At 31.4% G+C, this 25,809-nt stretch overlaps 1 protein-coding gene across 1 annotated transcript in view; it reads right to left on the bottom strand.

Moving 5' to 3' along the window:
- Nucleotides 1–17,986, bottom strand: part of LOC133203067 (fibrillin-2-like) — a 37,246-nt gene extending 19,260 nt beyond the window's left edge. The window contains exons 1-19 of the mRNA XM_061338934.1: nucleotides 17,968–17,986; nucleotides 13,487–13,632; nucleotides 11,225–11,600; nucleotides 9,814–9,926; nucleotides 9,528–9,586; nucleotides 7,971–8,146; nucleotides 7,746–7,856; nucleotides 7,526–7,639; nucleotides 6,323–6,436; nucleotides 6,047–6,160; nucleotides 5,388–5,501; nucleotides 4,932–5,045; nucleotides 4,566–4,679; nucleotides 4,028–4,141; nucleotides 3,584–3,697; nucleotides 3,283–3,396; nucleotides 2,573–2,686; nucleotides 2,166–2,279; nucleotides 1,824–1,937 (exon numbers count right to left, since the gene is read on the bottom strand). Of these exons, the coding sequence (XP_061194918.1) occupies nucleotides 1,824–1,937; nucleotides 2,166–2,279; nucleotides 2,573–2,686; nucleotides 3,283–3,396; nucleotides 3,584–3,697; nucleotides 4,028–4,141; nucleotides 4,566–4,679; nucleotides 4,932–5,045; nucleotides 5,388–5,501; nucleotides 6,047–6,160; nucleotides 6,323–6,436; nucleotides 7,526–7,639; nucleotides 7,746–7,856; nucleotides 7,971–8,146; nucleotides 9,528–9,586; nucleotides 9,814–9,926; nucleotides 11,225–11,600; nucleotides 13,487–13,632; nucleotides 17,968–17,986 (2,368 nt within the window). The remainder of the gene's footprint in view (nucleotides 1–1,823; nucleotides 1,938–2,165; nucleotides 2,280–2,572; nucleotides 2,687–3,282; nucleotides 3,397–3,583; nucleotides 3,698–4,027; nucleotides 4,142–4,565; nucleotides 4,680–4,931; nucleotides 5,046–5,387; nucleotides 5,502–6,046; nucleotides 6,161–6,322; nucleotides 6,437–7,525; nucleotides 7,640–7,745; nucleotides 7,857–7,970; nucleotides 8,147–9,527; nucleotides 9,587–9,813; nucleotides 9,927–11,224; nucleotides 11,601–13,486; nucleotides 13,633–17,967) is intronic.
- Between the last annotated feature and the right edge of the window lie 7,823 nt (nucleotides 17,987–25,809).

Raw genomic sequence — 25,809 nt, 5'->3', positions numbered from 1 at the left:
CAATACTTGTCGATTGTTGAGCAATAATGGACCGTTCAATATACTAAAATATGTTGTATTGTGTAAAATGTAATACCACTCTTTCACCTTAAAAATAAAACATGAATTAATCTGAAGAATGACAATTTCCTTTTTGCATTAATGACATTATGTTAAAAGACGTATAATTAATTAAATACACGTTCTAATGGTCAATATGTAGCTTAAAGGGTTTTTATCACGTCCCAAAATAGCGATTCAAAATTTGAATTTCTCAGAATGCATATTTTGATCGCCGATGTTACGCGCCATTGCTCTGACGTCGTAGGTGTCAATCCTGGAAAAGCGAAGTACTTATTTTGTATACAAAAGGGCTCATTTGTTGTGTTTTTTAAACCTGTTAGAAAATAATTAAGGGATAATTGGATATTGACAGCTAGTAAGGTATAATTTAAAGCTTTAGGATGCACAAATGTGCACAAGAAAGGTTTGGGGAAGAATTTTTTTTCCCACATTTCCTGGACTTGGTCGAGAGATGAAAGGGGGGCCTTTTTCTGCATTCAGAACGTTTCTGCCCGATCGATCACGAATTTTTTCTGTCCTATAAAATATTTTAAGGAAAAATACCTTTAAAAAAATTAATAAATGATGAACACGCATTTTTTTAAAAGTCGCACAGAATCTAGTAGGAATATTATGAACTTCGTACTGGCGTAAGGTGCTATTGAAGAAGTGTCATTTCTAGTACATGATATTCACTGTTGGAACAGATAGAAGATATACAGGATTTATTTATATATAATTAATTAAAATAATAATGAAGGAGAACTTAAAATTCCCATATTTATAAATATTTACGAAGTTAAACTTTAGTAATTCGTTCTATTTAGTCGAAGTCCCGAGTTGTCAACGGCTTCGTCTTCGGTGACCTCTCTAATTGTCGGCATATTTTCTGGTTATTTCTTTCTGCTAGAAGTTCATACAATAAAAGACTGACCGTCCATAACCAAAGGAACATAGTCGATGTCAAAATTTCAACCAGCCATATATTGTGTATTCTATTCATTTAGCGTAAAAATCTTTGCTTACGATAAGCTTTACGAGTTCTATTGAAGATTGACACCTATGACGTTTCAGTACCACGTGACCCCATCTAATTAGTGGAGATTTTTACTTCGAGGATCCTATATTACGGGCGTTTTATCGTCTAATTACGACCGTTTTCAACATTATTTCATAATTAAACGATATTTATATGTTTCAAGAATATAATACATGGCCGTAGGAACCGGGGGGGGGGGGGGACAGGCGGGAGGGGGGTGCCCCCAATAATTCTGCCGATATAAAGATTACTATAGTAAACATAGATACTATATGCTTGTGCCCCTTTACAAAAAAAAAGTCTGATGACCATTTTTTGGCTTCTCAAGGAAATTTTGGTAGTTGACGACCTTTTTTCTGCTTGTCAGGAAATTTTTGGTAGTGCCCCCTCAACTGTCAACTGAAAAATGTTTAGCTGTGCCCCCCCCCCCCCCAACTGAAATTGCCTCCTACGGGCCTGTAATAGTGTTTCATTTTTAAGAAATTTCGATACGTGATAAAAACTCTTTAAGACAAATTTTTTGCAATGACAATTGACAAAACAATATGAAAATTTGCTAAGCATTCTGTATTCTAAATTGGAGAAAGAAAACTATTTTATGATCATAACAAACATACCTGTAATCATTTCAAAAATGGATAAACAGTTTAACAAAAACTTACGCACAATGAATTTAATCTGCATAACGTAACCTGTATATTTGTAGGTAAAGATATCCACATCAGGTAACAAATAAACCTACCGACGTCACAATTTTGACCTGTCCATCCGGGGTTACAAACACATGTATAACTCCCAGGTATGTTCTGACATGTGAGGCTGTTGGAGCAAGGATTCTGTAGGCACTCATTCAAATCTGGAAAATGTGAATTTTATTTTTACTTTTGAAAAAAAAATTGTTATATCATTTCGTACAGAAGATTTCTTAAACAGATCTATGAACAACCAAAGAAAAAAAATACACAAAGGAAAATTATAATGAATTTAATGTGTAATTAAAAATGAGCTTAGACATTCATTCCGATGAAATACATGTATGTAGAAAACATCTGCATGTACTTAATCAATGAAAAAGAATGTATACCTTGAACACAGTCAGTTCCTGTAAAGCCCACAGCACACGTACAAGTATAGGATCCCAATATATTGTTACATACACCTCCATTATGGCAAGGATTTTGCTGGCATTCATTAACATCTTACAATAAAAAGAAAAACAAAATTCAGAAAATTAGTCTAAAATATTGCACACTTCCTCGTTGTATAATATATTAGGAGCTTTGCAACTCAGAATAATCTAATTTACAAAATGTAACGGTAGATTAAATATAATATTTTATATTTATAGCTAACACAAGTATTTGAGCAAGCCTCATACATTTTCTTTCACATTTCTGGCCTCAGAAAAATAGAGACGATTTGATTTACTTTGAAATAATTAAAAAATTTCTTTATTGAATTTAAGGCAAAATCAAATGATGACGTCATTACCGTATTGACATTGGTTTCCCGTCCAGCCCGGCAAACATTTACAAGTATCTTGTCCGGCAGACTCCTGACACGTACCACCATTATAACAGGTGAGAGAAGAACAACTGGACAACTCTGTGACACACAAATTTTATATTATTGGTTATTTTTGGTTCATTGCGATAGAGAACAAATACTAGTACTTGATATCAAACTTGAATTAGCAGCAACCTTTATACATGTACATGTACTGGTTATTATGACATCGACAACTTTTCTGTAAATTTCGCGAGTAAGTTTGTTGCGTGTCATAAACAAATAAAATCATATGTTAATGGACTTTAAAAATAAGCTAATAAATTTCTTTTAAAAATAGAATTAATTTGACAAAAGTAAGCAGATGGAACCTAAAAGGTTATTTCAGAGAGTTTTATATAATTGCATACTGTATGTGTACTCAATAAAGCAGGTTTCATATTTTAGCGGCTTTGGCGCAGACAACGATGCGTTAATTCATGAATACCGCTAAGAAATCATTTATAAATACCATAAAAGGCACGGACATGTATAGCGCTAATTCATGATTTCGCCAACAACTCCATACCCAGTGATTGCGCTAAATTTTGAATACGCCAATTTATGTACACGTACAGTATGTTATAGTTTTGTTTGAAGTAGAAAATAAAGCTTCAAGTTGTCCTTCATAATCTAAAGCAAGTTTGTGTACCCACCATTCTCACAGTGTTTTCCAGAAAATCCAGGTAAACATGTGCAAGAATAAGATCCAACTGTATTTGTACATGTTCCATTGTGTTGGCAAGGAGACGAAACACATTCATTTATATCTGAAAATTTGATAATTATATACAATACAAAAAGGATGCAAATAAAATTATACTGACGAATGTAAGTCGTCATGATAAAAGTTTATTTTTGTAAATAAATTTTTATCCAAGGAAAAGCAAAGAAAGGGAAAGTTTAAAAAAAATCAAAAAATAAGAAAAAATCGGAGCATAAAATGAGAATACCTACCGAAATCACAGTTTTGTCCTGTAAGCCCACCAGGGCAAACACAACGGTAGGATCCGTTATCATTGACACATACAGCTTTGTTTGAACATGGAGAACGCAAACATTCGTCGACATCTAAAGTTAACGTTAAATTATAGGTGGTAACATTTACCGGTATGGTTACATTGATATGATTTTATTTATTATTTTTTATTTTTTAAATAAATTATTACACAACTATAGTTAAAAATTTGTTTTTCGTTATACATTATCACTACACTAAACATGTACATCAATACCCCTCTCTAATGGATATTAACATTTAATCTTTAATTTACAAATATTCACGTCTATCCCAAACATTTTTTATAAAAAATTAAATAATGTCTTATCAACTGCTACGTTAAGAAATTATACTGCTTAATACAAGGAAAATGGTTGAAAAGTCTGGAGTCAAAAACCTACCAAACTGACAGTGCGGTCCAATCCATCCCGCCGGACAGTCGCAGAAGTAAGACCCATTCAGATTACGGCACAGTCCACCGTGTTGACAAGGGAACTGAAGACATTCGTCGACATCTGTATGATAAATCATTACATTAGTTAGGTAAGTACATTAGAAGATGCAATGTGCATTTTTATTCTTAACATTTTTCAATTTGAGGGAACTTAAAGAGAAATCATTCATTCAAACACCTTAATTCGTACAATATGTTATAAAACTAGGTATGGCTAAGAACAATTCTGGAGTACTTGTTTTCTCCATTTCTCCCTGTCTTTTAGTGTGCCTGACCTTAAAAATTCTGCATCTAATTATTTTTTGGATCCTCATCAAATTCTTAATACATAATGATTTGCTGCCATAGGGCACTACTTTTCTTCAACTTTTCAAAGCTATTGGCAATGTTTGAGAGTTTATCAAAAGGATAAACTACTCAGAATTGAAACATAATTGTCTTTCTATTTTGCTTAACTACTGATTTTTTTTTAATCTAATGAATACCTATATGACAGTTTTGGCCCATCCATCCTTCAGCACACCGGCACTGATAAAATCCGTTGGTATTTTCACAGAAACCACCATTAAGACAAGGGTTAGACTGACATTCATTGGTATCTAAAATCCAAGATTTCAGAATCAAAGAACTCTTAAAGTGAGTAAATAACATGTATATTTTTTAAGAAAGCGCAAGAATTGTCAAATACAGTAAAACAATTTTCACTATAAGCACAGATACAGCAGATTTCTTGCTTAAAAGAAGTGATTCTTTTAGAGCCTATTTAAATTTCATTTATGTACAACATTCTATTGATTTGATGCAAAATATGTAACAAACAATTAGTTCTGAGTCCATCTTTTTTTTTTTACCATATTCGCAGTTTGGACCCTCCCATCCTTCTGGACAAGCGCAACTATAGGATCCATTAGTATTGCGACAAATGCCACCACGTTGACAAGGAAAATTGATGCATTCGTCAACGTCTTGTGAATAATAAAAGAAAATATGATATTTTTAGTTCTTAAAGATTATTTTATCAATCCCTGATAAGAAAATGTTAATAGAAATTGTAAAAAAAATTTTGGTTTATATGTATTTAGATTTGAATTTACAAATGAAAATGAAAACATGAAAACTTTTCAGTTATATGCTTTTATTTGAGATTTACAAATGAAAATGTTCGAGTTAAACAGTATGTAAACATTACATTGATAACTTCATAAATTGATTTTGTAATATACGTCATCATTATTATGATTATTTAGTGTTTACTCAATTTGTGGGAAACCATGTCAAAACCATGGCAAAAATAATTATTAACCTACCGACATCACAATATTTGCCGAGCCATCCCGCGTCACAGGTACATAGGTATGACCCAGGTGTATTGACACATGTCCCTCCATTACGACACGGGGCCAAGCCACATTCGTCAACGTCTAGAAAGGAAATAATGTTAATTAAGAAAAGATGTATCTTTTTTTCAACATTCCTTGAGCCAAAAATAGTTTACATAGCATTACGAACATTAATATACGTGTCTTTCAAAGTATGTATATATAGCGTTTTTATGAAACTGGCAAAGTAGGATAGCAGTAAACGGTCTGTAGGATTGAAACTGGAAAAGAAATAACACTGTGTGGTCTTCTGATGGCTTATCAAATAGCAAAGCATCTGAACAATTAGTATTTCTTGATGGCAAAAGAGTGGAATGAAGCAAAATATCTGAATGCAATATAAAGACTTCCATAAATATGGTTAAGATTAAAATATCTGAACTTTTTTTTATTCCTCCACATTTTGAACTATAGAGTATAGAAGAATACTTTATAGTATTTAATGTCATTTATTAGAAGTTTTAGCCTTAATTTCAGACAAGGAAATCATATCCGTGTGTAGTTGGGGTAAGTATTGCTTTTTTTTTTAATTTCATGCCCTATCTTCAAATCAATTAAAATTTTAACTCCTTTAAGTGTAACATCACCTTGATTGCAGTTCTTCCCTGTCCAGCCGGGGATACATGTACAATTGTAAAATCCGATGTCATTGATACACGTCCCACCATGTTGGCATGGAAACCTCTTACAATCATCGATATCTGGAAACAAATACAATCATACACATCATAAAATATATAGTTAATTCAATGTATTTACTGTATAATAGATTTTAAATAAAATTTTAAGTTTACAGAGTAATTATTTATTTTTACATAATATTTAGAAATTTTTAAAGTTGTTGATAAATTGTTTATATGTACCGATATCGCAGAATGTCCCTTCCCAGGATGCTGGACACGTGCAGTAAAACGAGCCGTCCGTATTGACACAAGTCCCGCCATTTTTACAGGGAGTGTCCAAACACTCGTCCACGTCTGTAAAATTAGCAAAGTTCTATTTTGTAGAAAATCATGATACTTTTATCACCAAATACATCACAAGCCTAAACTTTGATGAAAATGAGATGACAACAAAGAACAGAAAAAATATTATAATATGATAAAAATAAATACAGCATTCCTGCTGTTGGAGAAATTGGTTTTTAAATCAATGTAGTCATCGAAATATAAGGAAGCCCATTTAATGTCAATCAAAAATATTTTTTAATTCGATATGACGAACTGTTCAATTCGTTTTAAAGAATTTTTAAAAATTGCAATATATCCCCACTTTTCAAAGGGAGATATGGATACTGTTATTTCAATTTTCAGTCCAGTATAACTATAATTAAAAAATCTTCTGGATATGTTTTTGTAAACATACGTCTTGCTTATAACAGAGTTACACATTACACACTTTAATGATGGATATAAAACACAAAAATTTTAAATTATTTAAAATGTTCTCACATAATTTGCCGTCTTTGTCACAAACTGGAGAGAAATGAACCATTACATATTAATTTTTACAAACTCTTACAAACAATCGGAAACAATATTAAAAATTATGAATCCTGAAATTCCTTAATTCAAATCTAATTCAACATAACAAATATTACAATATGTTAAAAATAATTCAAGAAATTTTTAATGGGATGGAATTTCTTTGCACTGAACTGTCTACGAATTTTTCCGGTTTTTGTTTCCCGATCATGACAAGGAGCACACCGCGGGTGTGACCGGTCGACAGGGGATGCTTACTCCTCCATGGCACCTGATCCCACGTCTAATTTTTGAGGTCCGTGTTTGCTCTGCTCCAAATTTGTGTCGTTTCATTGGACTGAGATTGAATACTGTTCCTTATCTTCTTATTTCATTTTAACGTTTCAAAAATTTGTTACAAACGAATTAAATTGTTTTAACAAATTTGACAAATCTGTTCAGTCGAATTCAAAAAGATATTTGTGATTAGTTCCTAAATCGGCTTCAGTACAAGTACGTCTGCATAAATACTAAAACTGTTCAGCAATGCAAACATGTTTCTCTTTAGTACGAATAATTATCACATGTTATTATTTAATTTACCCAGTTCACATTGTCGCCCATTCCAGCCTCGTTTGCATATGCATGAATCTTCTCCAAGCTTCTCCTGGCAGGCGCCATTGTTTCCGCAAGGAAATTGTAAGCATGTGTTGACGTCTATTAAATATACAGATATATACATGTATGTTAAATAAATGAAGGACTAGTATTTGCATATCTTTAATTTGTTCTTGATTAAATGCAGACTTTGAAATTAACACACCAATTTCACATCGACTTCCTGTCCATCCACTTGGGCATGCGCAGTTTAGATCTCCATCATCTGTAGTTGAGCAGATCCCATTGTTCTGACATGGTGATGGTAGACAAGCATCTAAACATTACATAACTGGGTGAGTATATTGAATAATATTCAACTAGATACATTAAGAATTTTACCCAATTCATTATTTTCTGATTCATTATGCCCTGCATGTTGATATCTTACCATTTTGACCGTTTCCTTTAATATCCACGATGAAATTTCTTATTAAGACAACTTCAAATCCATCAAAGTACAACTTTTTGGCCTTTGTGTCAAGTATTTTAAGAATGTCATCTCCCCGCATTGATTCCAGGAATGTTAGATCCACGCCTACTTCCAAGGACGAGGGACCAGTTTTACTGCAAGTGACAATTAATTTCATTTAAGATAAGACACTCCTAACACTGGTTATATCAAAGTATTTTGAAAGATATATTGTAGATATCTGATTTGTTTAACATAACTAAAAAAAAAAAAATGGGGATCAGTGTGCATCTTACCGAGCAACGATACAATTAATTTGACATTTTTTGTAATTAAATTGTAACTTGTAGGGAAATCACTTTATACTTAATAATATTCTACCGGATGCAATAAAAGCAATAAATATAATCTACTCTATGCAAATTAGTTTAAGTAATTCTTCTTATTAAAAAAAAATATTACAAATTAATGCGATTCAATTCTTGTGTGACCTCTTTTGTACAAATAAAATATCATATCTGGGTATTTAAAGTTCTAAACATGCAATAAAATACGTTCTTATATCAAGCTTAATATATATAAGTTGACTGCTGAATGGTCGAAAGTATTGTGCAATTTCAAAAAGTGAAATAAAAGTAATGTAAATTTTGAGATATGAGTCAAAATATGTAAATTTCAGGCTAAAAACAAGGTTTATTCTTTTCGTTACTTGTTCAAATATATCTGCAATTTTAGGCAAAGTTTGTTTAAAAATGTGAAAAATTTGTTTAAAAGTATCATTTGAAGCCTACGTCGATATTTTTAGCTTATAATAATGTAATATTGTATGAGTAAAACATTTAAGGTCAAAGTTTCCACATATAGAATAAAGCAGAAGTGTAGCTTTTGAGATTTTTTTTCTAAATATCCTTCCACTACAAGAAATAGTCCATTATAAATCTTATTTCTTGTCGATTTTGTGAGCATTTCTTTAATTGAATATTATAGAATTTACATTGTTTAATTCAAATTTATTATAGAAATGAAATTCTATTAAATAATTTTGAAGATCTGACCAAACTTTTTCAAAAGGTGACGAGAGATGTACCTTAACTAGCAAGTCTTTGATATTGTATAATCTTTTCCATAAATTTTGAATTGTGTATCAACTATTCATTCAACCATTGTTTGGTTTCTTTCTGCTAACTTATCGATTTACATGAGACAAACTTGTTTAGTTCGTCAAAGACTAACATGCATGAACCTAAGTAATATTTGGGCACAAGTTCTTTCTTTTAGATGAATTAGGACATGAAAGATAAAAAAGAGGCATTCATTTTGGTATAGTATAATGCAACGAAGTTGAACTAAAGACTTTACAGAATCTACGTACGTATGAAAATACTTACTGTGTAGTAGACTGGCATTTACACTCTATAGATCTTGTCACATTTCTGTACAAATATGATGAAGGAAATCTTTAAATGCTGGATCACTCAGTCTTAATGTATTATTTCAATAAACATCATTTTGTATGTATACACTGCAATTTGTTACCTTATTGTTCGGACGTTGCACATAACAAATCCACGTTCGTGTTGAAAATAAAATTCCATCTGAAAAACAAAATTTCAAATTATACATGGTTTAGACTATTGTTTTGTTTTTCTTTCGTGTATTTTACGTATTGTGGATGAATATCGATAAACAAATGAATCAGTATAATAGTAAGTAAACTGAGTAAAAGGGTGATTTTTTCCCTCACAGAAAATATAAATACATTACTTCTTATTAAGCCAAAATTTTTATCATTGCAGTCCACGTAGCTAATGTGTTACATTACCTCCTCACAGAGTGGTTTTGATATTCTCCGAAAATCGTCCGAATTGATGTCATCCATTTCTGATGTAAAGGTTTCATTTAGAATTGGTAAGGTAAGCTTCACTATGACGGAATCTGTAAGGTAAATACATGTACAATTAATGATTTAATACTTTTTGAAGTCCACTAACTTTTGATGGATGGGATTAAGTTTAGCATTAACTTTTTAAAAGATGTTACTCAAGTGTAGGTATTGATGCAAAATGGATTTGAATTACCAACCTTTCTGAGCTTCTTGTAAAGAATTGCCTGTTCCTTCTGAAATCAAAATTATCACAGAATAAAAAGGAATTTATATTAAATTATTTATAAAATTTGAAAATTAATGCCTAAATTCTTCACCCGAATATATAATAGTGAAAGAACAAGATAAGCAAATTACAAAGTTGACCCATCTGTTGGATTACTTTCAGATCAGCCAGATATTCTATGATCAATCTCTGACGATCATGTTTGTTTTAAAGTAAGTAATGATCTAAAAAGGTCACAAAAGGTAAGATGTTTTTCCGTTTTCTGCATTTATAAACCTTAATAAATTTTCTTTGTTTCGTTTTGTTTAAGAAACATAGCCCAAGTTAACCTAACTATCAAAATGTTCGCACTGATGTATGCACTGATAAAATAATGGAACTGTTTGCGCTCTGAGTTTCCCAAAAGAATAAATACTTTGAATTTAATGAAAAATCTTTAAAACTTTGAAAATATTCATCGACCAACTGTGGCTCCTTTGTGCTTTACGAATTAAAACAAAGATTTGGACGTCATTTATGCATATACATTCATTTACAAGCTCCCAGAATATTACCTAACTTTGATTTGATCTTGTATGTCAAATGGGGAGTCATATTTAACTCTTTCTTTTTCTTCTCAACTAATTTATACTTAAAAAAAAGAAAATTAAATGGAAATGGGATCGATTTCTAGAAATATATTTTTTGGAATTTTAATTGTAAAAAAAGTCATAGCCTTTTCTAGAAGTAAAGGGATGCAATTTTTAAGTCGACATTGTAATTCTATTTAATTTTCCATAAAAACTCTTAGTCTGATTGGATCAATAACCTTTATAGAGTTAATTCTGGTGTGACAAACTTCTCGAGAAAAATGACGATATGGTTAAGGTGCAATTGCTTCCGAAACGCATTCTCATGTATTTGCATCATAAAATAATACTGAACACCAGCAATATTGTATATCTTTAAGGTGACTTACCCTTTGATATTTGTAAAATAAGTATTAATATAAACTAAAAAGCAATAAAATTACTAGAATACACTTGGAAAAAAGATAAGTTGCTCTAATAAGAGATATTTCATCATGTAGTAATTGATTGAAGAATCAGTTTTTAAGTAATGTTCAAGTTGTGTTCAACTCACCATTCAGAAGCAAAAAGTACACTAGGAGTCCGATCCCGAACCCGATGATTAAAGCCAGGAATAACAGAAGAATAACTGTACAAATTCGACGGCGCCTCCTCCGCCTTAATTCTTTCTGTGTCTTTTTATCCAGCTCATTAATCGAACTGGGAGGAGAGTTTTTGTTTGAAATAATTCCAACATTGTCCGCATAATGCACTTTGTGTGACTGCCCACTATGATGGAGTGTATCTGAATTGTGTCCGTTCACCTTGTACTTTTTGCTCACATTCAAGTATTCCGAATTTACGGATTTGTCCGCAATGTGATGCCGAGAAAAATTATTGTACACTGTCACATTTCCAAACTTATCATCGTCGAAATGAATGATTCCAGGCTGAAATAAAAAGACAGTTGTCATTCTTTTATACATTATATTAACACGGTTTAACTCTTATTCATAAAAGTTAACAATTGATCATTATAAGTCTCCCTTTAAAAAGTTGGTTCGAAAAGGAACAGAAGCTTAAAGTCATATTGAAGTCAATGAATTTATTTAGATCAGCATGAAAATTAATTAGCTATTAAAGTTTTATTCATCTCCAAAAAAGTTAAATGAAACAGTGAACATTATTCAAATCATTTCTGATCGCTTCAGAGGCGAAAATTTTAGCATAGAAATCTGTGTTAACAGTTTCAGTGACTGTTCGTTGAAATGCGGGAAAAAGTTTATAAGATATCAGTAAGTATTGGATTGCTTGGACAGAAAATTTAGAAATTCTTTAAATATTTAGAAATTTTATCAATTATACCATGAGACAGGTACTAGCATTTCTAATATTTTTAAAACCAATATTCAAAACGTTCCTTTTTAAAAAGAAACAAAAATCATCTTGAAAGACTTGCTCCTTTAATTCGTCTTTCAATTCAATTAAAGTAAAAAAGAAAAGAAAAAAATGAAAATGAATTAAATAACAAAACAAAACAAAACATAATAATTACTAGTGAGGAAGCAAAATACTTGTTTTTTTTATTTTTCTTCATTCAAATATATGTATTGACATTATGACATTTAAAATGACTTGAAAAAAAATTTCACTGTTCGCTTGAGTAAAAAAGTTTTGATGACGATCTATTTTTCTCATTTCATTTGGTTAAAGGCGTTAAAAAAATAATCATCAATAATGTATCTTAATCTCACAAGATCATATTCATATATTTTACAGTAAATATCAAGAAAAAAAAATCAAGCATTTCATCTCTGTCTACGTATTTTGTCCCCATGATAAACTTTTACATACATACTATTGATATTAAATCCTAACTTGCTGGAAGGAATTATTCATTAGAAATTAATTCATACAGAATTCTTCTGAATATCCTAAATTTCTACTGTACTGTATTTTGATTGAAGTAATGGAAATTTAATGTGTCAAGAAGCATCTCAGAGGGATACTTTATCGAACACAAATGGACTGGTCATCAATCCGTTACACCTGGTCAATCAGATAATACGACCACGGTATAATGGCTGTTTCTGTCATGCATGCGATGCTCTGCTACGCACTTGGCATTCTTCGTGTCCTTATTTCATTGCCTCTTTTTCTCTACCTATATTTCCCCTCACAAATTATAAGGTAGATATTTCTACTTTAAGTCCAAAACTGAAAGTCTCAATTTTGGATAATGTACAATTTTGTACAATACGACCTTATTATCAAGAATTATATGCTGCTATTTCTGGAAAGATTGTAATATCTTTACTTTCTCTTACTAAAATTGAAGATAAAACCTTTAGGGCATACCGTACTTTTAAAGTCAGTCATTTATGGATTTGTAATTTATTCTGGCTATTATTCTAATATTCTTATTCCTTTGCCTTGCACCCTAATGCCTGTATTCCTGCTTAAATTAGCTCATAAAATTTATAATTCCTTAAAACTATTGCTACAGCTTTTCCTCTGCTTATTCAGAATATTTTGAACTATTCTAAGGTTCCGATTAGACCTTTAGAGAAAAACCCTGTGAATGATTCGGACCGATTCTTACTATTATTGTCTGCAACTCTTATAGCCAGTCCTGGCTGTGTCTTTCAAGACTATAACCAAATTTAATCGCCCTTCTGTGTATTTTGTTTCTTTTATGAAATACAGACACGTGATAAAATGGTCTTTTGTCTTTCCTTGGGAACAAAACCTTTTGAATATCTTGCTACTTTGGTAAATTTCACCAATCCTTCCTCTTGGTTTTCAGATTTTTTTACCTTTGCAATCAGATACTTACCGAGTCGTCCTCAGGACCCCCCTCACTGGAGGATCGGTCTGCCTCCTCCCCACTGGACTGCCTAATAATCACCTGGTCCTCTGCCATACGGCTGATCCACTCGGGTTCACCCTCCATCCTCACGGCGCCTTTCTTCTGTTTATCATCTGAAAATGTTTCAACAAAGACCACCATGAATTTCTTTGTTCCTTTATTTTGTTTGAATCTCTTACTAAATTCAATAAAGAAACTAATGCAAAACATTGGCATAGAGGAAGGCATTGTTGCCGTACGTTGTTTATAAATTCGTTGTCTCTAATTATCAGCTATTTCGATCTTATAAACTCTAAATACATTTTTGTACAATACACAAGAACTCAAATAACGATACTATCAGAAATGACGTCTTGGAATAACTTACTCCATGGCACAGTTATGTATTTTGTTTTCTTTTCCATTCAGCAACATCGAGAGATTTCTGAAAGCGAGATTGTTTAAGCTATAAATGAAAATTGTACGAGAACATTTTTTTGAGTTGTACTTTAAGAATCTTTTACTTTAAAGAGCTACATCCCCACCTCTTCTCTCTCTCGAAAATAAAAACTCAACTTTATGGTCAACTGCCTTACATGTATGTAGGTAACATTCATTTTGTGATGATAGTTCTTCGTGATATGCTAATACTTTGTCTTTTTTTTAACACTTTCTAAACTTCCTCATTTTATACCGCCACTTCTTCAGTAAAAACTGACAGTTTGACATAATGTGTTTATACACTCATACATTACATGCTGATATTTCTGTATCATATGCTAATACCTTTTCTTTATAAGCTAGTATTGTTTTATTCTTTGCTGATACTTCAACATTATAATGTGTATACAATAAATGCTGATATTTCTTCATTATATGCTAATACTTTGTTTTTATAGACTGATACATCTTCGTTATATGCTAATATTTCTTCATTATATGCTAATACTTTGTTTTTGTAGACTGATACATCTTCGTTATATGCTAATATTTCTTCATTATATGCTAATACTTTGTTTTTGTAGGCTGATGCTTCTTCGTTATATGCTAATATTTCTTCATTATATGCTAATACTTTGTTTTTGTAGGCTGATGCTTCTTCGTTATATGCTAATATTTCTTCATTATATGCTAATACTTTGTTTTTGTAGGCTGATGCTTCTTCGTTATATGCTAATATTTCTTCATTATATGCTAATACTTTGTTTTTATAGACTGATACTTCTTCGTTATATGCTAATATTTCTTCATTATATACTAATACTTTGTTTTTATAGACTGATACATCTTCGTTATATGCTAATATTTCTTCATTATATGCTAATACTTTGTTTTTATAGACTGATACATCTTCGTTATATGCTAATATTTCTTCATTATGTACTAATACTCTGATGCGTACTTCTTCATTGTAGGTTGATGACTCATCATTTTCTGCTGATAGTTGTCTTTAGATGTTGAAACTTCTTCATTTTATGATAGTATGTTGACGTTATTATGTTTTGATACTTTGACATTACGTATATGCTGACACATTTTCATTTTATAATGAAACTTTATAATGTGTTGATTAATTGATATTTTCTGATGAAATTTATAATAATTGCTTGAACTGTTTAAAACCAAAACTTAAAGAACCAAAAACGGAGGTTTATTTCAGCACGTTTGGAAAATATGTTGCATTTATTGGAGAACCTGGGGTTGCAATATGATTATAAATATTTCGAAAATGAAAACCTAGCCCAGATATTATTTGCAAGCTTATTTCAAGGAATTTTAAGATGTTGGTAATTCAAGTAAAGTCGAGAAGATGAAACATAGAATCGACTCTGTTAAATATTGTGAATATTTACCAAACCGAATTCATTGTAATGTAGACATGTTTGATATTCCACAGTCGACTATAGAGAATTTGCTTGAAATTTACTCTCAGATTATTGACATTGCTCAACTCTGAGAGAACAATTTGTCGTAGAATGGTACTTTTCAAAGTGAGTAAAAAGCGAGTTTTTATAAATAAATGAAGATGATCTTGAAAATGAGATTTCGAGATTTAATAAAACAAATTCCCCTGAATGGTCAAAATATTTTGAGATCCAATCGATTATAAGATACATCATTTCGGTTTTATTTGAAATATATTTACTCCATGTTCTTGGACAAACAATATCTGGCGTAATTTTCACCTTTCAGAATGTTCGTAAGCATGTTGCAAACCCAGTTTCTCATAAAGCATGCAACTTGTTCTCTACACATATTGAAATGTGCCCCCTGATTTCCTTTCAGGAAGTTTCGGTTTAATACATTTCACCAAAATGTAATCAATTTCATCAGAAAATGACCCATGATCTTCATATTTTAAATATTGGTCATATAATCAGCAAATAATGTCAAAGTATCAGTATATAGTGTCAAAGTATCAGTATATAATGAATATCAGCATTTGAGGACAAAGTATCAGAATACAATGAAGAAGTATTGGCATATCAAATCCAAGTATCAGCATATGAGGAAGTGTTAGCAAATAAAGGCAAAGTATTACCATATAATGAAGAAAGACAAAGTATCAGCATATTATTTTAAAGTATCAGCATATAATGTAAAGCATCAGCATTTAATGCCAAAGTATCAGCATATAATGTTAAAGTATCAGCATATAATGCCAAAGTATCAGCATATAACGCCAAAGTATCAGCATTTTGTGCCAAAGAATCAGCAAATAATGTTAAAGTATCGCCAATAATGCAGACGTATCAACACAACACGAATGTTATCCACATAGGGCAGCTGAAGCGTTCTATAAGGCATCATTAGGTACATTCATTTGAACTCTCTTCAACGAGAGCCAAGCATCGTCCTGTTTAGCACTATTTCAGTCTTCAGCCGAAACAAATTCACACAAAAATAAAATACTATGAAATCACTAATTTTCATGAGGGTTTAATTTTCGTTGTTTTCGGGGTATTAAGAGCCCCCGAATTCATGTCCACCACGAAATGTAAAAGTTCATATTCATTACTAATCATCACCTCTCCAACCATGACATCAAATCCCCACAAACAAATATTTTTTCCTCAAACCTTGAAAATCTGACCCCACGAAAATATGTGATTTTAAAGTATGCTGAAATGTAAGTTGTTTTTCGGGCTTAAAACCATACATTTTTACATATTTATAACACACAATTATTCTCAATTTTCTTAAATTAATTTTTTTTTCTGTTCTATTTCTACATTTGTACTCGTTCGTATCATTCGAACAAGGACCCGAGTGAATAGGTTGAACGATTCCCTTGTGTAATATATAATATATACTGACTTGATAAAACAACATTCAGCTAACTGGATCAAATTCAATGCAAATTTCTCAGTTCACATTCTTACAAATTAATTTGCAAAAGAAATACTCTTATTCTCAACTTTTAACCAGTTGGTTTTACTACAAGAACACCGTAAAACAATTGAACAATGATACTTCTATGTAAAAAACATAAAAAGCACCCTTTTTAAAGGAAGAAAAACAAAATCTATCTAAAGATAGTTTATGCAAATTCCTTTTTTTTCTTGTATGGTTTACAAGAACAGCTGTACCCTCTGATTATAAAGATAACTGATTGCTTAAATATTTGCTAGGGGACAAAAATTATCGTTCTGTTAAAATCTTTATAGTTGGATCTGTTTATATTTATTTTATATAAAAATGTATGCTGATATGAAACAAAAGACGTAGTAAATGTCGACAATATGTATCGAGAACCTTAAGGCACAACAGCTATTTAGTGGGTACAGGGTAATTTTCTTCATGATGATACGAAAGGACATAGAAAAATAGGCAAATAAATTTTAGAAAATAAAGAAAGAAAGAAAAATAGATAAAATATCCTTGACTACGATAGTTATACTCAGTAGGAGGTAGACATCAATTGAAACTTCAGCTCTTAATCATAAATTCTGATTTATATATACCCCCTTTTTTATAAAAAAAAAAAAAAAAAAAAAAAAAAAATAAATAAATTTCAAAAATATTCTTTTATTTCCCCCCTTACCTAATGTTGTATATCATGTATATATATTAGCCAAAAGAGCAGAATAGAATGGATAAATTTACTGTTTGATTTTTTTTTTCGATGATTTATAAACATTTGAACATAATATTAATACTTGAATTACATATGGCACACCTATGTTGGTTCGTATTGTAAAAGAAACATGATTTTTAAGAACAGTTTATGTCTCTCCTTTTTTTTGGTTTTGATAAGTGGCAATATATATCTTTGTTACTGATATTGAGATTATATTATTAATTATTTTTAATTGTTAAAAACTAGTCGAAGTTACGTACATTCAGTTTTAAAACAGTGTTCTTCCGCAACTTAAAATAAAATACAGAAGCCCTGTATTATGAAAAAAATCTCTTTTTGCAGTTTTTCGACGCATAGCAAATTATCAATTAGTCTGCCATAAACTGACCGGCAATGTCGTTAAACATGCTATAGAACGACAATTAACAACAGGTCGGTAGTAGTGGTTGACTGGACAGATCAGTCCCGTGTCATCAGACCTCCATAAACTTGTCAGTCAGGCCTGCAATAGGGAAGAGCACAAAGGGGAGACAAATCTGTGAACATATGATGGACCTGGGAACAGCGTGCAAAAATGTCATTGAGTGTCCCAGTCATCTGACACAGAGGCTTCAAAATTTTACAAATCGTGCAAATTCCGGAATAATTGTTTCCTTTTTTCCCAGAGGGAGGGGGCATGCTTCCGGTCTTTTTATTCACAAAAACATGGACATGAATTTAGTAAAAAAAATTTTAGTTCTTTTCTATCTTGAGGAAAAGTTTTGTTTTATTTCGGCATATAATTGAAAGTTCCTAACATTTGTTACCGAAATCTAGATTGAAAAACCGATCTTTCTCAATGTTTAGCTCTTTCAATTATCTGATTTTCTTAATTACAAATAACACTTTTTAATGCGATTTAGGAAGGATAGAAAAAATACATTTTTAATAAGAAATTTTCTTGATTAAAAGACGAGAATGCTTATACAGATTAAATTCAAATGCCCCCCTCCCAATCGTTAATTTGAACGAATTAAAAAGCGACTACTAATACCTTAATTCATATTATAATAATAGTTGAAGTGATACATAAGCACTAAGACCGGAAGAAAAAAAAAGAAGATAGATCTAGTATTTAATACATTTATAATAATTTCTCCAAAACATCTTTTTCTATTGCCAAAATTCTTCCATTTATATTTCATAAAACAAAATCAAAAATCAAAAGTCGGTGCAACTGTTACTTACATGTACGTTCTATAAATTATAAAGTTAATTAAGAACTTACTCCAATTTAGTCAAACATTCTGACATTCATACATGTAGTTCACATAAATGATTACATAAATGGCATGACTTATGTTTTAGTTGCTGGGTGAATGTAAATAGAGTAATTAAAACACGAGAATTTCTTTAAATTAATTTTCCTGCAAGCATCTATTACACTAATCTCTAAGTTTATAAAATTATTAAGACACTTAAATTGATACAGATATTATACAATCGATATCGATAATGTTCAAGATGAAAAATTGAGATACGTGTAATTATGACACAACTCTACCCGCAGGAATGAAAATTCTCAAAGATCAAAATTTGACCATCTAATGTAAAAGCAAAAATCGAGAAATTAAAAAATTAAAAGGTTTCTAAGAATTGTATGTGAAATTAATCATCATTGACTTCAATTTTCATTTGAACAGTTATTTAGACAATTATTTTTAGAAAATATAATCAGAATCTAAAGAAACAAACCTAGTGAGATAACTTGACATCATGAACAACAAATAACTGCTGCGGAATATATAGGATCCGCACAAGTCTAAAAGAATACTGATAAAATTAGGCATTTTACTTACCACAGAGCGAAAGAATTTTTGGCCGATACACAAGCGAAAGGCAAAAAAAAAAGTCGAAGAGAAGTTTAGAATTCCGTATCTCTCAGTATCATCGAAGCCTGGGGCCAAACTAATTGTTTCTTGTCGCTCAAGTCCAGAGTAAAGTCATGTGACCATTCGTACAAATGACCGACTATCTCAAAATCTTTGTGTCAAAAAATCTGAAATTCCATTAGAATGTTTCTGCAACGTGCAAAGACATTTGTTTTGAAAATGACTTAAGTATTAGCATTTTCACAGTAGCCAAAGTGTTGGAAAGCGTCTCAGATTTAATTAATTTTATTGAACCTATCACTTGCAATTCACTGTTGACTCACCTTGGGACAAGATAGTTGCACAGGCGTGAAAATCGCCCGAACATATAGACTGTTCTGACGAAGTATTTAAATATTTGCTTTCTTTCTTTGTTCTATTGTTTATAGATGATTATTGTTTACGTCTCGTTTTGGTAGAGTCTGTAGAATTTACATAAACTTGGCAGAAATACGCTTCCATAAAACTTTCATGGCGTCAGATTTTCAAAAATCACATAAATTTCTTTGATTTTACACTATAGCATGTATCAAGACTATCACACTATAGAAATATTTTTTTTTAAATATTTTTCTTTTCAAAAGATAATGCCAATCAAAATGTGGTCGTGTCATGTAATTCGGTATTAACAAGATTAAAGGTGTCATTTTGTTTGTGTCATCTACCTATCGTTTGTTGTTACTTCTGGTAGGTAATATGTACACTGTCATTTGATAAGCTTAACTGAGAGTTACAATACATAGAAAGTGCTTTTTACGAATCATCAGTTTAATGTGTAAGCTTTGTTTTTTATTTTAAAAAAGTTGAATATTCTAAAATGTTTATTCACTGTGTAATTTAACCTCACATCTTAATAGAAACATGATAAAAATGGAAAGAATTAGAAAATTTCATAATTTAAGTTTTATTTCACGACTTTCTACAAATATTTTTGTCAGTCACTTAAACGTACAATATATTATTCAACTGCAATAAAAGAAAAAGGCGTGAAAGGCTTATCTAGAAAAGAAAAACAAGCTCGTTAATGTGTTTGATTCCTTTTCTATCCGTGCCTAATAGGGCCATCCCCGCTTCATGATTTCATGTTACGTATTAACTCACTCGAAAGAAAATTAACAACTTTGTTAAATTGTCTTTGATTTACCGCTGGCCTATGTCTCATCCACCCACAGAAATATAAAAGACTGGGTTCGGTAGTTGTGGTGGCTAAATGGATGGCGATATCATGATGAAGAATCTCCCCCTATCTTGTTTAGCATCTTCCGTATAAATTCCATTATTGACCAGCCCCTAGGCTTAAGCCACTGTTGCGAAACTTGTTTAGAACCTGTCGAAGTTCATCAATAAATGACCAACAAAATGAAAAGTCTCTCTAGCTTAATACCTGTATTTTGAAAGAGGATTTTTCCATTTCTTTCTAGATTTTCTATCGATTCTGTGGCCAAATTCCCTGCCTTTGTACCTTTCTTAATATCACTTTATTTAAGATATTTATGAATAAGAAATAAATTTTATACATGTAGGTGATCGTGAGATTACGAAAATACAAGTTAATTAATGGCCCATGAACTTGACAACTAATTTGGAGAGAACAGCTTAATTTAATAAGGACATTGTCGATATGGAATAAAAAATTTAGAAATTTTTGCAAATGAAGAAGAAGAAGAAGAAGAAAAAAATTATGTAACAAGATCGACTTTGTTGAGAAGGATTTAAAACACAAAATGCTGTCAGAAATATTCTCGAGTATTATGTCAACAAATAACCGATTTCAAAAAGCGAATATTGTATAACTATCTTCGCTTTAGAAAAAAACATTAAGATCCTAGTTTTTGAATTTATTTATATGTGACTACATTGAATTCTTTATTGCAAAGTATATAGCAGCTGTTGTACATGGCCCGTTGTACATTGTATATATGTAGTACAATGATTGCAGTACGGACAAATTGACATGACTGTACCCCATTAACCTTAACAAAGTAGTTAACATGCTTTTTGATTGTACATGTCTTGCTTTACATAAATAACAATGAAATGTGACATCTGTAACGTTTCTTGGGTTAGCTTATAATACTAATAAAGTCCGATAACTCTATCAAACTCTTCCTTCCTCCTCAGGTATCTTCCTTGTTAATTAAAGACGGACTGAGTCATCACGTCTTGGTTTGCATTTCCTGCACAAAAGACACCGCGACCATCGATCTTTTTGTAAAATGAAAAGCAGTTGAAGAATAACACAATATAAATCTAAATTCCCAAGTTAGAAAATTGCTTAACACATTGCATATTGATACTAAGCAATCTGATTTCATTAGTTTAAAGTTTTCCACAGATGCAAAAGAAAAGAATTCTGACCCCCCCCCCCCCCCCCAAAAAAAAAAAACCCAAAAAAAAACAAAAAAAAAAACTTGTTCTTCAGAAAGGAATTTTTCAGCTATTGTTATGAATAAAAATTACTTAATATACAATCATTATTATCTCAGTATTGATTAATATAAACCTTATCTCTGAAAATTACTTTAGTTTGATTAAATAAAAAAGGCTGTTTAAAAAACAAAACAAAACAAAAACAAAACAAAAACTTGACAATAACACGGTAATGTTCCAACAAGTGTCCAATTTTTCACAACACTGGCGTGTTATATCAATCAATACCTACAGACAAATCCAATTTTGTTGGCTGTATGCTTTCTTCTATATTGCAATCAGTGGTATTAAGGAAATATTCTGTTTTGATAGTACAGCTGTCAGTGATGAAGAATATATCAATATTTTAACTGTGTCGTACATTCTAAAGGTCGATCGGGGTATTTCATTCAACACAATGTAAGTAGTGCATTTGTATTCATGTAATATGAAAATATATATAGAAGAGATACAATTGTCTAGATTTATTTTAAGAGATGAGTCTTGACTGTGTACAGAAAAAAGAGACTTTTTGTCCTTTCAGTTAAAATCTTTATAGTTTTACAGATATTAAAAGATATGTGTTTTCCTTTAGAGTATAAATCGTCAAGGAATAGCAATTTTTATATTTCGTAAGAAAAAAAATATAACCTTAAGCTACCTTCACTGATTCAATTGACAGAAGGCTAATGTTTTTCAGCCATGTTTAATTGCTCACAATTTTTTGGGGTGGGGATGGGGGATTCGGGGTGGGGGTGGAGGGGAGTGTCCTGTGTGAGGAAAGGTCAATAAGGTTTTCAAAGTAGTACTAGGGAAAAAAGAAAAGAAACGCACATGTTATTTTTTCTTTCTCCATTTATTTGTATAAGGTTAATCAACTATAAAACAAGCGAAGAACAGTAACTGCAGGCCAGTTGAAAGCAATTTTAGTTTGGGGGGCACAGCCATACATTTTCAGTTGAGGGGACACTACCAAAAATTTCTAGACAAGCAAAAAAAAAAAAGGGTCATCAACTACCAAAAATTCCTTGACAAGAAAGAAGAATAAGAAAAAAAAGTCATCAGGCGTTTTTCTTGAGGGGGCATAAGCTTATAGTATCTAAGTTTACTACAGAAATCTATATATCGGCAAAATTATTGGGAGGGGACACGGCCCCCGTGCCCCCCCCCTCCCCGGTTCCTATGGCCATGTACTGAACATAAGACTATAAAAGTTCATACATTAAAAGTGGAGTCTTCGACAATATGTAACATCATTCAAGTATACATAGTATCAGAATGCCCATCAGTAAACTGTTTCATATAGAGTTTGACAGAGTTTTCTCTTTACATAAAATTACAAGACATTTTATCTATCTAATGTTAAAATATATAGGGAATCTCTTGGTTTATACAAAAGAGCTTTGCATAGTGTCTTCCCACAATTTTTTATTAAAATAGAAAGTTTGGTTTTATGACTATAAATAGTCATTATACCAAATTTTCTATTTTAATAAAAATTTGTGGGAAGACAAAAGTATGATGCGTCAAATTTCAAATGAAGATTCGTTTTGTTACTATTTCTTGACAAATGTACGTTGTACGTGAATTTCTTTTTCTTTCCATTGCATTAAATGACTTATATTAATAGGCTTACGAGGCGTCCCTGAATTCGATCTTTTAATAAAGAAATTGTAATTAAGTTTTTCCCACGTCTAACTAAAATCGATTAAAACGCAATGCCGAAAAGCCCTTGAGAAAAACTTTAAACGTAAATCAGTATGAAGCAGAATGGATCATCACCCACATATATTGCAGAAGTACATGAACGATTTGATTTTATAAAAAATTTAAAAAAAAAAACACACACACACAAATTTTTTAACAAACATTGCGAAGATAGTCCCAGAAATTAAACTTTTCCAAATAATTTAACACTATTCAATATAAATAGAAACTACGTGTGAAAAAATGAAAAAGATCAGTGCTCAAAGCGAGTTTAAGAAATCTGTGATTAAATTGATTAATCACTTAAACTCATTCCTCTGTTCACTCAAATAAAATTTTGCTGCAGTGATAATAATTGTCAAAAAGAGATATAATTTTTAATCAAAATACACATAATTTCAGCATACATTGAGGGGCAGAATTGGACAATTCTGTACTTCACATTTTTTTTTAAAAAAGGAATGTCATCAACCCAAACGAGAGTTATCTTTCTTTCCAGTTTAGATTATCCGTGTGACAACGAACATTAATATTAATCCATTATAGACTAGAGAGTGCTTGAATTATTTAATATGTCATTCATTTATTAATGGACAGCTCTGTGACATGAATTTCATAAACTTCTACTGCAGATGATGAAATTGTAATTCTTACAAAATAATATTTAGTTACTTCTGCTCCGTCCCACACTTCTCACCCAAAAGCTTTGTTTCTTATACATGCATGTAGCATTTCCCCTATCATGCGACTTGAGTGACTTTTGTATGTATTTCGTGTCCTGTCTTTATATATGTCTATATTCTCACTGAGTCAACAGAATATAAACACTAAAGTGTAGACTTCAAAGCATTGTAGTGCCTAGCATGCTCTCAGATCCTTAGCATTTTTTACATATACTTTTTTGTTATGCTTGCAGTTTTATTTTGAGATAGGAAAATTTTTACAGACCAGGTCATATCTAAACTAGTTAAAATGTAGCACCCGATGATAATACTGGACAGGTATATCTCGAGTGGTCAGGAAATACAATCTATATATTGTAACCTCTGGTACATGTAGCGAGATTTGATGGTGGATAGGTTTTCACTCATATTTATCTCTGTGTGATTTTGTATAAGCGAGAAAAACTTTTCAGATGATCTTCTCTCTGTCATGTGTCAAGGAAGAAAAGATTAAATTAGAAGGAGGATCCAGGAAAAATGTGGACGCTTATGTCTTCTTCTTCTGAGAAAGGAAAGATATCACTACAACATAGAGATGGATATTTAAGTAAAAATCTGACACATTTCATAGTTATCTTGTATGACTTGAGTTGATGAAAATGTGTGCCATCTGAATTCATGTTCTCATCATCTCAAAATATTCTTTTCAAATGAAATTTTGCAGTCTGTACATTTAAGGTATGCCAGTGTGTACGTCTTTTCATTTACTTTGGAACCTTGTGTGCTCTCCATATGGGCGACCCACACTGGTATGTTTAGATTACTGTAGATAACGTTTTATTCGCGAGAACTTTATTTTCGCGTAATTACGCGAGACAGCCTGCTCGCGAAAATTTAATTCTCGCGTATATTTGTAGTACAAAAGATTATATAGAACAATATTCATAGTTCGTGAAAATTATGTCTCGCTTATAAATACCAAACGGATTCTCGCGAAATTAAAGTGTCGCCAAAATTTGGTGATCTACAGTATATACAGATACAACTCACTTGCCCTTGATTCGTGTCCAGCAACAAGAGCAAACGCATTTTATTTTAGCATCGGAAGTTCCGTGATATTCAATGGCAAGTTAATCAATTTATAGAGCAGTTCCTGTTAATAATAATCTTCTTAACCTTGCGTTTATTCCAGGACCCGTAAGAACATTTGTGTTTTAATTTCGTGGTCGAAGTTATAGTGATTCTGAAAATTGCAAAATTTTCAAAACCACAGAGTCCCAATTTCAAAATGATATAGTTGTAACGTGTACTCCTGCGTAGGGATTTCAGGGGATGAATTTTTCTCTTACTAGTTCTCTACCTGAGTTTATAATCAAGCCTTTAACTATGTACAGTATAATTTTTCTTAAACCTATCTGGGTTTTTATATTATCTTTAATTATAGAATATATGAGGTGGACTGAATTCTAATGACTGGGTAACTTTTGTGCTTGGCACCGTGTATTCATATTGATAGCGGATACTAGGTGTTTCGTTCTTATT

The sequence above is a fragment of the Saccostrea echinata genome, unplaced genomic scaffold (assembly GCF_033153115.1).
Source record: "Saccostrea echinata isolate AGI-Se365-2 ecotype Australia unplaced genomic scaffold, CSIRO_AGI_Sech_v1 ptg000047l, whole genome shotgun sequence".
Taxonomy (NCBI): domain Eukaryota; kingdom Metazoa; phylum Mollusca; class Bivalvia; order Ostreida; family Ostreidae; genus Saccostrea; species Saccostrea echinata.
This window is presented reverse-complemented; position numbering and strand designations above follow the sequence as displayed.